This window comes from Tyto alba, unplaced genomic scaffold, assembly GCF_018691265.1.
Source record: "Tyto alba isolate M040663 unplaced genomic scaffold, T.alba_DEE_v4.0 Super-Scaffold_7, whole genome shotgun sequence".
Lineage (NCBI taxonomy): Eukaryota > Metazoa > Chordata > Aves > Strigiformes > Tytonidae > Tyto > Tyto alba.
Window position 1 is genome coordinate 13,407,330 of NW_024881328.1, and position 13,606 is coordinate 13,420,935.

A 13,606-nucleotide genomic window follows, 5' to 3' on the forward strand; every position below is an offset into this window, starting at 1 on the left:
AAATGCTGTTCTGTTCATAACCCAAAGAGAGTGCAGTAAGGCTCTATGTCTGGAAAAGGACTGGGAAGAAAAACACCTCTGGGTAAAGCAATGAATTCATCTATTAAAAATAACATTCCGAAAGATGAATTTCATGGAAATGCATTTCCTTTCAATATTTTCATTAAATGATACTACAAAAGCTTTATGCCTTCTGGATATTCATGGATTGAAGCCATTAGCATTTTCTAGCTTGTTTCTGATGCATGTGACCATTGATATGTGGAATAATTTAAAGCTGTTTTTCCCCATCAGTAAGAAAAATTATTACAAGCAGAAAGCCTGAATCACTGTGTGGTACATTATCTCCAGCAATAAAGTGAAAAAGAAAAGAGAAAATCTAAAAAAATGTACTGTTGACCGCTTTCATCAGGAACTGGGCTCACATTTCCTGCCGTGTACAAAACATGGCCTCAGCACAGTCAGTCACATCATTATGGGAGCGGACTTGGAAAGGACCATAGCATCTCCCAGACATCCCAGCCTCATGCCTCTTCACCCACTCTTAAAGAAAACAGCAAACACATTTGCAGCAGTCTGAAAAACAGTGATTTCTGGTTTAAAATTTAAAAGGATTGGAAAACAGAGTTACTCCAAAACTATTATTACTGAGAGACTATGAAGAGAGACAAGGATTTGCAAGGAGAGGAAGCAGCAATCTCAGGCCAAGGCCCTGACATCTCTGTCAGATGTTCTGATGGAGGAAAGGGACGAGGCAGGAGTACAGTGAGACCCCAGCAGTACGGTGACAAATTCACTCACATCCTCATAGCATGTTATTGCACAGCCATCACAGCTGTCACATGGCTGAGAAGAGGGTTTCTTCACTGAAAGCTTTATCCAAGTTTGAAGGATGATGGCACATGAAATCAAAGCTTCTTTTTGAATTTTTTTTTTTATTAAAGACTGGGGATTTTTTTGTTTTTCTTTTAAAGCTAACCCACTCCACCAACCCATTATTAAAAGAAGACATATTTAAAGCAACATGAGGACATGCTCATCCAATATGAACAGACTCAAAATAAACAGCATTGCTGTAAACACAACTAGGCAATTATATTATGGGCTGATGAGGCAAAACATACTGAAACAAGTTATCAGGGAAGGGCACCAGTACTGGCTGCTATCAGGGTTGCCATGAGAGAAAGTTGAAGGAGATTACTTAGCACAAGATAGGTCCTATGTAGGATTTTTTAGTAAAAGAGTATGAGTGTACAAGAGATACAGCAAATTAGGGAATGGGATAAAAAAGACTTATTTAAACATTCCTGAAGCATTTTTCTTAGACCAGTGAAAGAGCAAGAGAGTGTTCTGATTATAATGCAGGAACTTCAATATAAATTCAATTCATATGAATTCTTCAAGGACAGAAATCAGCCAACATAATATGAGTCACAAGACTAAGGCAAAGAGCTGAACATGATTAAAAAAATTTAAAGTTTTCTATAGTTGGAGATAAAACCTGCCATTATATGAGATGGAGGTAAATACTCAACAAAGAATAGAAATTCTCTTCCCTTCCAACATAGGCTTATGCTAGCTGAGGCCCTGTAGAAATTCTGCCCATTAAACATTGCTGCAATACCAAGCCCTTTCTAAGACTTCAGAGTTTTCTTTAATATATCTACTGGATTTACCACTCCAAGAATTTACACAGGGTCTGTAAATCGGTAATTCAGCAGTTACCCCCATTGCTGGGCCAGGGAGATGACACCCACAGTGCCATAGCCAAAATCCAGCACAGGAGCAAGAGAGAAGAGTATTTATCACCAAAATCGTCAGGCTGTCTCCTTTTTCCACGAAGGCTGTTTCAGCTGAAGAAAAAGCCAATTTGGCTGTCATGGAAGTGGTAGCACTGAGCAGCGGCTGCCAGTGCATCACAGGGTGCACAGCTCAGGCAGCCAGAGGGGCACGTTATCGCCCACCGAATCCACCGCTGCCATCGACAAGCAAAGCAGGAAAAAAGCGTTGCCACTTAGGAACAACTCATATGACCTCTCATCTAAAACAAAAGCTTTGCAGCAGAAGTTAAAAACTTGAACCTGTGTACAAGACGAAGCTGGTGGAGGTAATAAAAAACAAGCGAAACTCTTAAGTTACAGGGTTATAAAAATTAAGAGAACCTACCCATGAATGACCTGTTTCCTTTTTTCCTCACTTACCTCTTTTTCTGGTAGTATGGATTAACCCAGGTCAGCCTTCCCCCAGCACTGCAGCCAAAGCACAAACCAGCAAGTGCCATCAGTGCCAGGCAAGTGCTCCACCTTACCATCTTCCTTCTACGCTCACTGAGCTACAGCATACAAACAGGTATGTTTATTCATCCTTTTACTCCCAGAACCATGATTTAGATTAAATACTTTTTTCATTTCTCATCCCCAGTGAGTTAAGGAGTGCATAACATGCATCACACTCTGTCTTTATTTCTTGCAGGAAGATTCTTCTATCATTCTCCCTTAAAAGGCTCTTTTCATTCCCTAGAACATTTTAATCCCACTTCTCCATAGCCCTCCAGTTTGGGGTGGTTTTTTGAGCACAGAAGTGTGTTCAGTACTGCCAGGGAATATGAGAATCCTAGTATGTCACCTCTTCTGAGGTGCCCCTTTGCATTTTTTATGCATGAGAATGATGTCTCATGGTTGTTTTCAGGATCAGAAAAGACAAATAATGAGATGAGACCATGTCATTCTTTAGGCTTTCAGGGATGAAAAAGGGAAAACATGGAACTAGGAAAGAATAAGTCTATCAAGACTAAAATACAAATTAGGTTGCAACTAGCTAATAGAAACGAAGTGTAACAAATATGTGGTAAGAGCAAATCTTCAAGCATAATAAGGGAAAAAGTTAACATCAATATATCTAAGAGTAGGCAAAAAAATACAAAATCCTAAGAAATGGTATTATTAAAGAAAAAAAACCCTTTACAGGATCTACCAATTACCAGTATGTTCCCCCATAAATGACTTTGTAAATAACTGCTCCAGTTTCCACTGTCATTCTCTGTGTTACTGTTTTGCTGGCTTCCCAACAAATGTTTTAATGGTACTTACTGCCAAGGAGTGCCCTCCCACTGCCATGACTCAAGGTCCTCAATAACTACTTCTCTGTTGTGAAATCTAATGTGAAGGCCAAACACTACCAGTCCACAGCATACTAAGTTCTTATAAATTGCTTAATTAATATACTCAATACAAATGACAAATTATGTTACATCCTTCTATGTCTTTAATTATCCTGTCTTTCAAAACATTTTAAGAAGTCTTACATCACACGGTCAGTCTTAAAATCCACATATTTATAGCTATAGGCTGATTTCATCATTTATTTCCTTCTTTCTTATATGTTTCAGCTCATACAGCTGTTTGCCTAGATTTATTATTTTACAATCATATGGAAGACCTGAGCTATATGTAAATCTACACTTAAACACAGAGCATGAGATAAATATGAAGTGCTATGTGGGGGAAAAAACACAAACCTGATTTTGTCTATTAAATAAAGGCCCTCCAGTAATGTTAATGTTCGAGATAAAATAATCAAATTCGAAGAGTCCAACTGAAATATTCACTCAGTGCCAAGCAGTAGTCAAAAGGAAAGGACTGGACAAAATGCAGGCAAAAAAGCGTTAGCGATGGTATTGAAACCTTCACACAAAGGAATAAGGTTCAGGAATGGTACAATTTGATAACATCTTTTTTTCATGTTCTAGATAATTTACATCAACTATGAACTAAGGAAATAGGTGTGGCAAATGAGGTTTTCATAACATTTAGAAAGGAATAATGGTTTGGGGTTTTATTTTTAAAAGTAAAATTCACTGTCACATCTGGCACATTTGGCAAACCCAGAAGTGCATGGTACATAAAAAAAATTCTTTTTAACCTCCTTGTCTATGTTACACATATTAAGCTCACAGGTTGAGGGGAGTGGGGAAGAGGAAAACAGGTAAGTAAGAGCATATGTATATGTGAGAGGGATTCTACTAGCCCACATATAGGTTGGTTCCTCAATCTCACATGCAAGTCCATACTCCCACATTTTCGCCATGCACTCCCACTTCAGCCTTGACTGAATTTATGCAGTTCTGGCATGGATTCCCAGTATGGTTTTAGGTCACACACTGTCAGAGAATGAAAATTCACCATAAAGAACAGCTGCTTCAAGAGACACACTCAAATGTGCAACCTGAATTCTCCCTCATACCAGTTGTGCATATACATGGGCATCAAAAACTGCAAACAGAGGTTAAGGTTTGTGTTTAAAACATGACTCAGGGAACTGGAGATAGTCTTAGTCTGCTGTCACATGCTAGAGCCAAAAGAATAATTACAGACTAGAAAAAAGCTTAAGAACACACTTGGATATTACAGCTCTGTGCGAGATAAGGAGCATAAAGCAGTCAGGATTAAATGTCAGTCTTAACAGTGATTTCCTCACGTCTGTGATTGCTCTGATAGGCAATGGGCTTTAGTAGCTCTCCTTAATGTTAAATTACAAGAGCTTAGGGAGCAGAGACAGCTACAAAGCAGAAAAAAAAAACCCTAAACCTGACAAACCTCATGAACATTCTTGTAATTTTACGTATCTTAACTCTGACATAATTGTCCCATGGAAATCCTTCAGTTTATTACTGCAGATTACTCAGGGACTGAAGGAACACATTACAAAACATGCAAACGCATTCAAAGAATTTCCAGCTACGCTGGCTTCTGAAATATTCCAATATTAGCTTGTGCGTGATCTTGCCCATCTGGCTGGCTCTGTAACATTCAAACTGTCATATTAATGCATATACACATTCAGAGTAAGTGCGCAGTTTAGTGCTCCACCAGTTGTTGCCAGTGAATTAAGCAGTAATGCTCATCTCAACAATATTATTTTATTTGGTATCATGCTTCAAGTAATTGATGAAAATTGGCCTTCAGTCTTAGTCTTCAAAACGATGCAGGTTACCTGTTAAAACATTGCACAGATTGTAAATCATTGTACAGAGTCTCAAGAAACCTCCACTGAAAACCCTAATTTTGCTTCACACAGTTAGCTATAATTAATTCTCTGTTGATTTTTAATCAAACTGTGTAAAAGATGAAACCAATTCCTCAGGTAGAGCTGCAATTCTTTAAAATTTCTCCTTTTTTGGAGTAGGCTACACACACAAATTTAACAATTCCAGCTGGAAAGGATGAATATTTTCACAGCATGAATAAATGAAATTAGTAACCTTTTCCATCAGGATTCTGCTCATGCTCTCTTTTTTTTTTGTCTATATAGTTTTCAGTAAAATGTATCATCATATTTTATACATCTCATCAGACTCCATACAGTCCACAGCCTTTCTGTCCCTAGTTAAAGAAGCTGTTCTTTGAATGTTTCTCCTTAGGCATTTATTTCATTGTTCTCCTAGGTCTCCTTGCTGCAGTTACACTGGAAAGCCTTGTTTAAAGGTGATCAGAACACATGGAAACTCTCTTTCCCACTCCCCAAACGATACCTCACATCTAAATTTCATTTGGGAATTATTCTTGGGTTTTTACAGTCTTCATCCTTGCTTTGGTAAAGTCCAGGGCAACAGAACTCTTTTGGCATATATCATAAATTAAAAGCTACATAAGACACCACATTTCATTGCATTTAAGCCATCTGGCCCATTTAAAAGATATATAGAACTAATCTAAGATTGGTCTGAATGGATGAACTGGATGTTGAGCAGCACTTAACATCTTGGGAAAAGGTAAAACAAGGCCATAATGAGGACAACTCTTACTGGCCACCTTAACAGTACATTTTCACCTTAAAAGGATCACTGTGAATGGTAGCGCATTATGGCTAGTTCAGCCTCCCCTGCTCACAAAGTCCATGAACACCACACAGAAATGGGCAATGTTGGGCAACTAGCATCAGGAACACCTTGGGCTTCCTTACACACTCACTAAGCACCTAAGAACTAAAATTGTTACTCACCACACTGCATTTAGTTTACTAAGTCATTCATTACCTACTAGCTACATACTCCTGACAGGGGCTAGTTTTACAATCAATGCATTTATTACATTCTCAGTCCTCTCTCTGAACCTCCTCCTTTGTTTTATCCATGGTACCCAGTCATCTATGTTCTACTTCACACCAAACATTTTCTTTCTCAATTTAAAGGTTTCCAAGCTGATTTTCAGGGTAAGAAATACTGAGGAAAAAAAAGGAACTTGATGAAATAATACAAGGACTGCTTGAAAGCTGACTAGAATTCAAGGGAAAAAAAAAAAAAAAAAAAAACACAACAAACCACAAACCAACAAACATAAAACGCTTTTATTTATAAGTTATTTTCTTAGTGCTTACATATTATGCAAGCATAATTAATGAAGAGCTAGTGCCACTACTGTTTTTAAAGAAGCAGAAAAATGTAGTAATGCCTGTACTCCTTCCTTCTTCAACATGAGAGGCAAAAGAAAATTAAGTGAACAATTGATCCATATTCCCTGGCTGTACAAAATGAGTGTGACTCCTGTGCTTACCGAGGATTCCCAGGTTCAGAATACGTTGATGGAACAATTGAATTGTTTGGATTCTGTGACTTTTAGGAAGTAATCTGTCTCTGTCCTGGGTTGAGTGAGTGGTGGAGTTTTTTGGTGGCAGGGGAGGGGGCTATCGGGGCGGCCCCCTGTGAGAAGCTTCTCGAAGCTCCCCCAGCTCCACGTCAGCTCCACTTCTGTTTGGGAAATTGAGCCAATCGGCTGCGCCTCTGCGATAACGTATTTAAGAAGGGACGTGGTGACGGGCAGTGGGACTTGTGAGGAGGAGTTGCTGCAGCTGCATGAACACCAAGGTCAGTGGAGGAACGGAGGAAGAAAGGAGGGGGGAGGTGTGCCGGAGCAGAGACCCCCCTGTATCCTGTGGTGAGACGGCAGGGCGGCCCCCCCCGCCACCCATGAAGATCTACGGTGGAGCAGACATTGATTTATGGCCTGTTGCTCCTGCTCGCCTGATCAAGGTGCTGTGCCCGAAGAAGGCCGGGCTCTCATGGGAAAAGGTAGCCCCGCTGCTGTAACTCAGCGCTGGGAGGATTGCAGCATGCGGCGGAGTCCCACGCCGGAGCAGCTCGGGAAGGGCTGCAGCCGTGGGAGGGAATCCAGTCGGAGGAATTTAGTGACCCATGACAGAGCAGTGTGGGGAACGCTGCGGCCCATGGGAGGAATTCAAGTCGGAGAAAGTTTGTGGAGGACTGTCTCCTGAGAGAGGGGGACCACGATGGAGCAGGAGGAACAAGTTTTGGACACTCCCCTCACCGAAGATGAAGGAAGTGGCAGCACTGACTGCACCCCCCATTCCCTGCCCCTGCACCACTGGGGGAGGAGGTAGAGATATCGGGAGCAGAGCTGAGCCCGGGAAGAAGGGAGGGGTGGGGGGAAGGTGTTCTCAAGATGTGGCAATGCTTCTCACTGTCCTACTCTGTTATGTGTTGTTAGTGTCTGTAATAAATGTATGTTCTTTTTTTCTTCCCCTAATGAGTCTGCCTTTTGCTCGTGATCATAAAAGGGGGATTTTCCCCCATCCCAGTCCTATCTTGAACCCCAAGCCTGGCTCTCTGTCCCTTCTCATTGCTGGAGGGGAAGGGAGAGAGAGCTGCTGCATTGTGGTTGGCTGCCAATCAGGCCTAGACCACGACAGTCTCTATCACAGACTCTTAAATGGCACGTGTACAGAAGGCATTCATTTCAACCACAGATTAAGTACAAAGCTACTTTGGAATGCAGACTGGAAGAGACTACATGAAAAAGGTCATTTTGTGTAAATTCATCTGTCTCACTGCACAATCCCATACATCCAATATGAGAAACATGAACTAATTATTTAACATTTGCATACACATTACATATTTTTGAGGTTTGTGGCATGGTTGCCTGTGTGATCTTGGGCCAGTTTCTGAACCTCCCTAAATCTCTGCTTCCTTGTTTGCAAAGCAGATTAATGCTAGCTATCCAGGATGGGGTGAGGCTTAATTAACTCAATTTTGTATAGGGCTTTCTGATCTTCAGATACTATGTAGAAAGAGAAGTAGAAAAATCCATTTAAGAAGTAAATAAGCATGTAAACCCAAATCCACACAACAAACATTTGGTGTATCAAATTCATAAAGAAAATTTGTACTAATATTTATATTTCTTTGCAATAGCAGCAAAAAATATATTAGAAGAAAATACCTAATATGTATATTAAAAATAATTAATTCACTCACTTCTTCCTAATTTCTAGGTCTGAAACTGGAACACATCTCAGGCCAGCTCCCAGTACCATGAGTGATGATGTTAGTAACACAGTTACACGCAGACCTAAGATAAAAACAACAGTATTTTACAAGTTAAGTCAGCAACGTTGCAAAAAAAAAAAAATGTCTAAATATATATCTGTACATGCAGTCTCACAGAAATAATGCTTATCTCTTTCAAATTATAAACACTTTGGTGCTGATATGAATTACAGATACATTATGAAATCCTGTATTATTTTCTATACTTACACTCCAGAATTACAAAGGTTTACTCTTAGCATACTATTGCATAGGACTGTACCCAAAAATCTTACAGACATTCTTAGAAGTGAAAAGTGGTAATAACAGTATAATCAAAATGTACATTATTCCCTTTAGAATTGGAAGCAACAGGGAACATGCTCCAGTGTGTGATTTGCAGTCTAGGTAGATCGAAATAAGAATCTGGACTTGTACATTCTTTTCCAACAATTTAATGAGCACACACACAACACTGTGATTGTTTTCTTTCATAATGCAGATACACATTTCATCCCAAAGAAATAACCATTTATTCAATGGAAAAAAGTGCAAGTCTATTTTTGCAGTCCTTGCAATTAGGACAGGTTTTTGCAGTACTCAGCTCAAATTGTCAGAAGTTGTAGAAAAAAGCTACAATTGACTGATTCCTTGAATATGTTTTTTCCTCATACTGCAATTCTCAATGGAGAAGCACTTAGATTAGAAACAACTTTATTTTAGTGCTACAATTCCTTTTGCCAGCAGTTTACTTGCTGCTGCTGCTAAGGTGTTTCCATCAGCAGTAAACAAAAAGAAAACCATGACAGCTCAGGGGCCTAACCTCCAGGATCTTATAAAACACCCAAATCATAAATATACACAGTTAAAAACCACTCATACAGTCTCTATCTGTGAAATGGTAGAACTTGAAACAATTTCACAGCAGCAAACAGAAAATAAAGGGCTTCCACTTTCTTAGCAGAACAAAATAAAAACAATTCAGTGATGACAAGTACTCAGTATCTCTAACATTTAGGTGAAACCAGTAACTACCCAGAACGCAGACCAAAAAAGAACAAATCCCTATTATAACTCACCTAATGAACAGATGATTTTGACTCTTTCCGAAACTGCCAATTTTCAGAGGAGCGATCCCTCTATATTAATGACTCCTGTAATCAGTACAATTTAAGCAGTAGTCGCATTAAATATTTTGTCTCAATGTGAATTGTATGGGGGTTTTAGAGCATGTATTTACTGAAATGTAATTTTAGTGGATGTGACATCACTTTGCTTTTACTGCAACAGCTCTTAGCAAACCTCGCTCCCACGTATGCAACTCCTTGTTCTGGACACTGCACAAACGAAACCAAAGAGCTCCTCTCTCAATCAACATAGCCCAAGACAAACCAAACAAGAAGTTAACTGTGCCGGTTTTCTGAAATGGAAGTACAACTGCCTTTGGTGTGGCTCAGTCATTACCAAAAGGAATGCCACCTGCAGTCCTGCAACTCTGAAGGACACCTCACATCCCTGATGCCCTAGAGAAGCATCATCAGCCAAGAATGTTTCCTTGAACTTACTGCCCAGACTTACTTGCTTGACTCTATGCTCAACGAGCACATGTTGCTGTTAAACTGGTTTTTCATGTGTGTGCACCATGTGAGCCTTCACGCCTTGCTTAACCTCGTATTACCTTACTACATATGTTGTGGGGGTAATTATTTGTATCAGGATTGCAGATGTGGTGCTGTTACCTTTTCTCCTGGGAAATGAATCTGTTAGCATTGCTTTTTCTGCATAATGGGAACTTGTACGCAATGAGAATTAGAATTTTATTGATGGAAAAATTGAAACGCAAGTCTTTTAACTGAAAAATCTAAAGTTTTCCATTTGGAAATGATGCTGCAATGTTTCAGGAAAGCTCTAGTAATGTACATATTTTCTTATTTTCCATGTAAACCAGGGTCTTTTTGAATTACACTTCACAAAACAGTGCACGTTCTGCATTTCAGGAGACACAACGATAGCCTGGAAGGCTCTGCTCATGGGGTGCCACAGGAGACACAGGCCAAGCGCAAGCCCAGGGCACAGCAGTAGATGAGTATTACAGAGAAATTTAAGTTTAAATCACCACAGGACACAATGAGGAATGCTTCCAAATAAAAAAAATCTTCTATTTGATTTTTAATTAAAAAAAAAATCTCCAAAACAAAAAGCAAGAAAAAGTTTTAATTTAAATCTGCAGAAAAAGTTTCCTAAGAAAAACAACATGCAATTCAGTGGAAACTAAACTGGATGCCAAAGTTTTTCCTCAGCCCTAAATTTAGACTTATCTCTAATGTCAACCTTACATGTTGAGTATTTTTAAAGTAAAATTATTAGTCAAAGCCTCACAATCATGTATGTTTGATCTCTCCAAACATTCTCTAAAGTCCTCATCTTGAATAGTATACACTGTAATGTACCACTTTTAAATGTTTTGATCTTACAGATTATTCTTCAGCCTTTTTTTTTTTTTTCCACATTAACATGTAAACACACCCCTAAAAATTCCTTTGGTTAAAGCTGCATGCTGAAAATGACGACAAAGTGAACAAGTAAAAAGATTGTCAGAGAAGCAGTGTATTAGACATTTTCTTTGCTAATTACACGATGTATTTCTCCACTTGAAGCACCTTCCCCTTTTACTTTGCTTTACATTTTAACTGTCGGAATCCACACTCCTTTTCATATTTGTTAGAAATCGGTCTTTAATAGTATTTTTATAATTATTTCATTATTTTTGCTTTAAATGTTGTAGTGGCCCTTAATCTGAATTGCATCTCTTGTATTACTCTAAAAGGTACACCCCAGAGTGTTTCAGATAGCAGCATCCATCATGGGGACAATAAAGCAAAATAACCAACCAAACCTGTAAAAAAGCCCATGAACCTTGCAAGAAATTATTTCTCTATTTTAAAAGATTTAAGTAGTTCACACAACCAAGATTTAGAGTAGATGCAATTAACTTCATTAATTTCACCCTGTAAATGCAAGCGGTAATTGAGGGGGGCAGGCTACAGCTTCTTAAAATCCATCATCCCACTTTCCAGTCCCCTTCTATCAGAGGTTTCTGACACATGGCTGGAAAGTGAAGAAAATCCTTTAAAGGGATTTTATGCCCATGGAGGAAGTTTTTTGTGCTTTGAAGCCATTCTCGTTAGCTGCTCATCCCCACCCCGCTCTTGCAGGCTTCTGGGCCCCACAGATGGCACTGACTGTTGAGCAAATTGTGGCCACATTCAGCATGGCCAAAAGTCATTGACAGCAACAGAAAAGTCAGAGCTAGCAGCAGAAATTGAGTCATTACTAAAACGCCATATTAGTTATCATTTATGAGTGAAACAGTTGATATTGTTCAACTGTTTAACCCTCCTGCAGCTAATAACATTCTGCTTTACAACTTCAGCAGCCCACGCTACATTTGTTCGTTTTCATTTCTTTTTAAAACAGCTATCCCCAAACTCCTCCCACTACTAGAGATTTAACATAAACTCTCAACCCACAATCCTCTTAACTCTCCTGCAAAACACATACTTCTAATCCTGCAAAGACCACGTTGAACTAGTAAACCTTAATGATTACCCATGCCAGCAGGATATGCTGACCGGATCTGGCCCCGGGACACTGTCAGCTGGCCCACTAGTTCCCTTTCCTCTCTGCTGCAAAAGCAGCTGCTGCATGAACACACACAGGATGATGAACCCAGGGCCCTCCACCACCCACAGCCCAACACCAAAAACAAACAAAACCCAGCCACGCTGCAACACGGTCTCACACAGGAGTGGGCGGCAGCGGCTGCCCGTGGCACCCAGCCGCTCTTCAGCTCCTTCAGCAAAACATCAAGCTACAGCATCCGATACGTGGGTGTTGCATCTCCCACAACTCTTCCAGCATGCCTTAATTTCAAGATGCTTTTTAAAGCACGTAAAAAGAAAAATGCATTTTCCCCCCACATTGCATTACTAACTTTTAACTGAGTGATTATGCCCAGTTTAATAAGAAACTTAATAAAAGATGTTATACAACTACAATGAACTCCTCATTCTAACTATTTATGCATGATCAGTTTGCCATTCAGGAGAACATTATTAACAATTGTTTAATGCTTTTGTAAGCTTTTGAGAAGTATGACCATTCCTTCTCTCATCTGTCAGTCATCCATTACAATAAAACATCATAAAACTGACAGACTTGAAAAAACAAATCCTTGCTCACATAAAACACACACTCAAGTCAAAATTGTCTTCACGTCGAGAAGTGGAAGTTGCTACTTCTGTTGTCTAGTGGCAGCGAACACCCTGTGCCCCCCCCGGCTGAGGCCTGCGTACAGCAGCACCCCTGGGTCCCCGGCTGCGGATACAGGCCCGCCGAGAGCAACACGCTTCTAGTTCAGAGCATCCCACAAATGGCAGACACTGTTTGGGTTTGGTTTTTCCTCTCCTAATGAGGCATCCATCTTAGGGGGAAATTCCAGTTGGATGTGCAGAACAGACACTTTTTACCTTTCTGCTATGATCAACGGAAGTTCAGCCAGAGGAAAGGCTGCCGGATCCAGACCTCTGCCTGGCACGGCAGCAGCGGATTTCCCTCCTACAGCTCACATGCCCCGCTCTCGGATGCATTAACATTTGAGGGGTTTCCTTCCTTCAGCTGCAGATACTAAAATCAGTCCTCACAAATACAGAATACAACAAGGCTCTAATCAGAAATGAGCAACATCAGCCTGCTGCCCATTTTCACAGTTTTTAAAGACCAGGCTGGAAGCAAGAACAGTCCCTTCTGACACTGAACTGAGCACATTTGCTTAACTACTCTACTGTTGTTTTGACTAAACCATATCTAGCTAAATAAATAAGTAATTCCTGTCTTGATGCATACACACCAGGAAATGAAAAACTCCAATTTCAACAGCTGTTCTAACAATTCACTGTTAAATTGTGCTTTTTCCTTCCAATTTAAAGCCAATTCAGTTTTCAAACAAATTCTTGCTTTGCCTTTCTTGACAAAACAAAGCACAGGCTCTTGCATTTTTCCTTCCATGAAATTAACCTAGCAAAAAGAACCTTTACCTTCGGTTTCAGTAAGCAAAGCACTGAGCTCAAAGTCTTTCACAATTTTTCTTTGGTCCTGGAATTGTTTCTGCGTCTTGTCTAAATAACCTCCTTATTGTTTAGGCATCAGTTTTTAAATGGATTTCTTTGCTGGATACCAATTCTCCATTTCATGGAATGGCTGTGTTTATCTTCCTCCTTAATG

At 39.8% G+C, this 13,606-nt stretch overlaps 1 protein-coding gene across 1 annotated transcript in view; it reads right to left on the reverse strand.

Moving 5' to 3' along the window:
- Positions 1-13,606, reverse strand: part of SLC49A4 (solute carrier family 49 member 4) — a 72,501-nt gene that overhangs the window by 44,434 nt on the left and 14,461 nt on the right. The window contains exon 2 of the mRNA XM_033003458.2: positions 8,273-8,366. Coding sequence (XP_032859349.2) covers positions 8,273-8,366 — 94 coding nt within the window. The remainder of the gene's footprint in view (positions 1-8,272; positions 8,367-13,606) is intronic.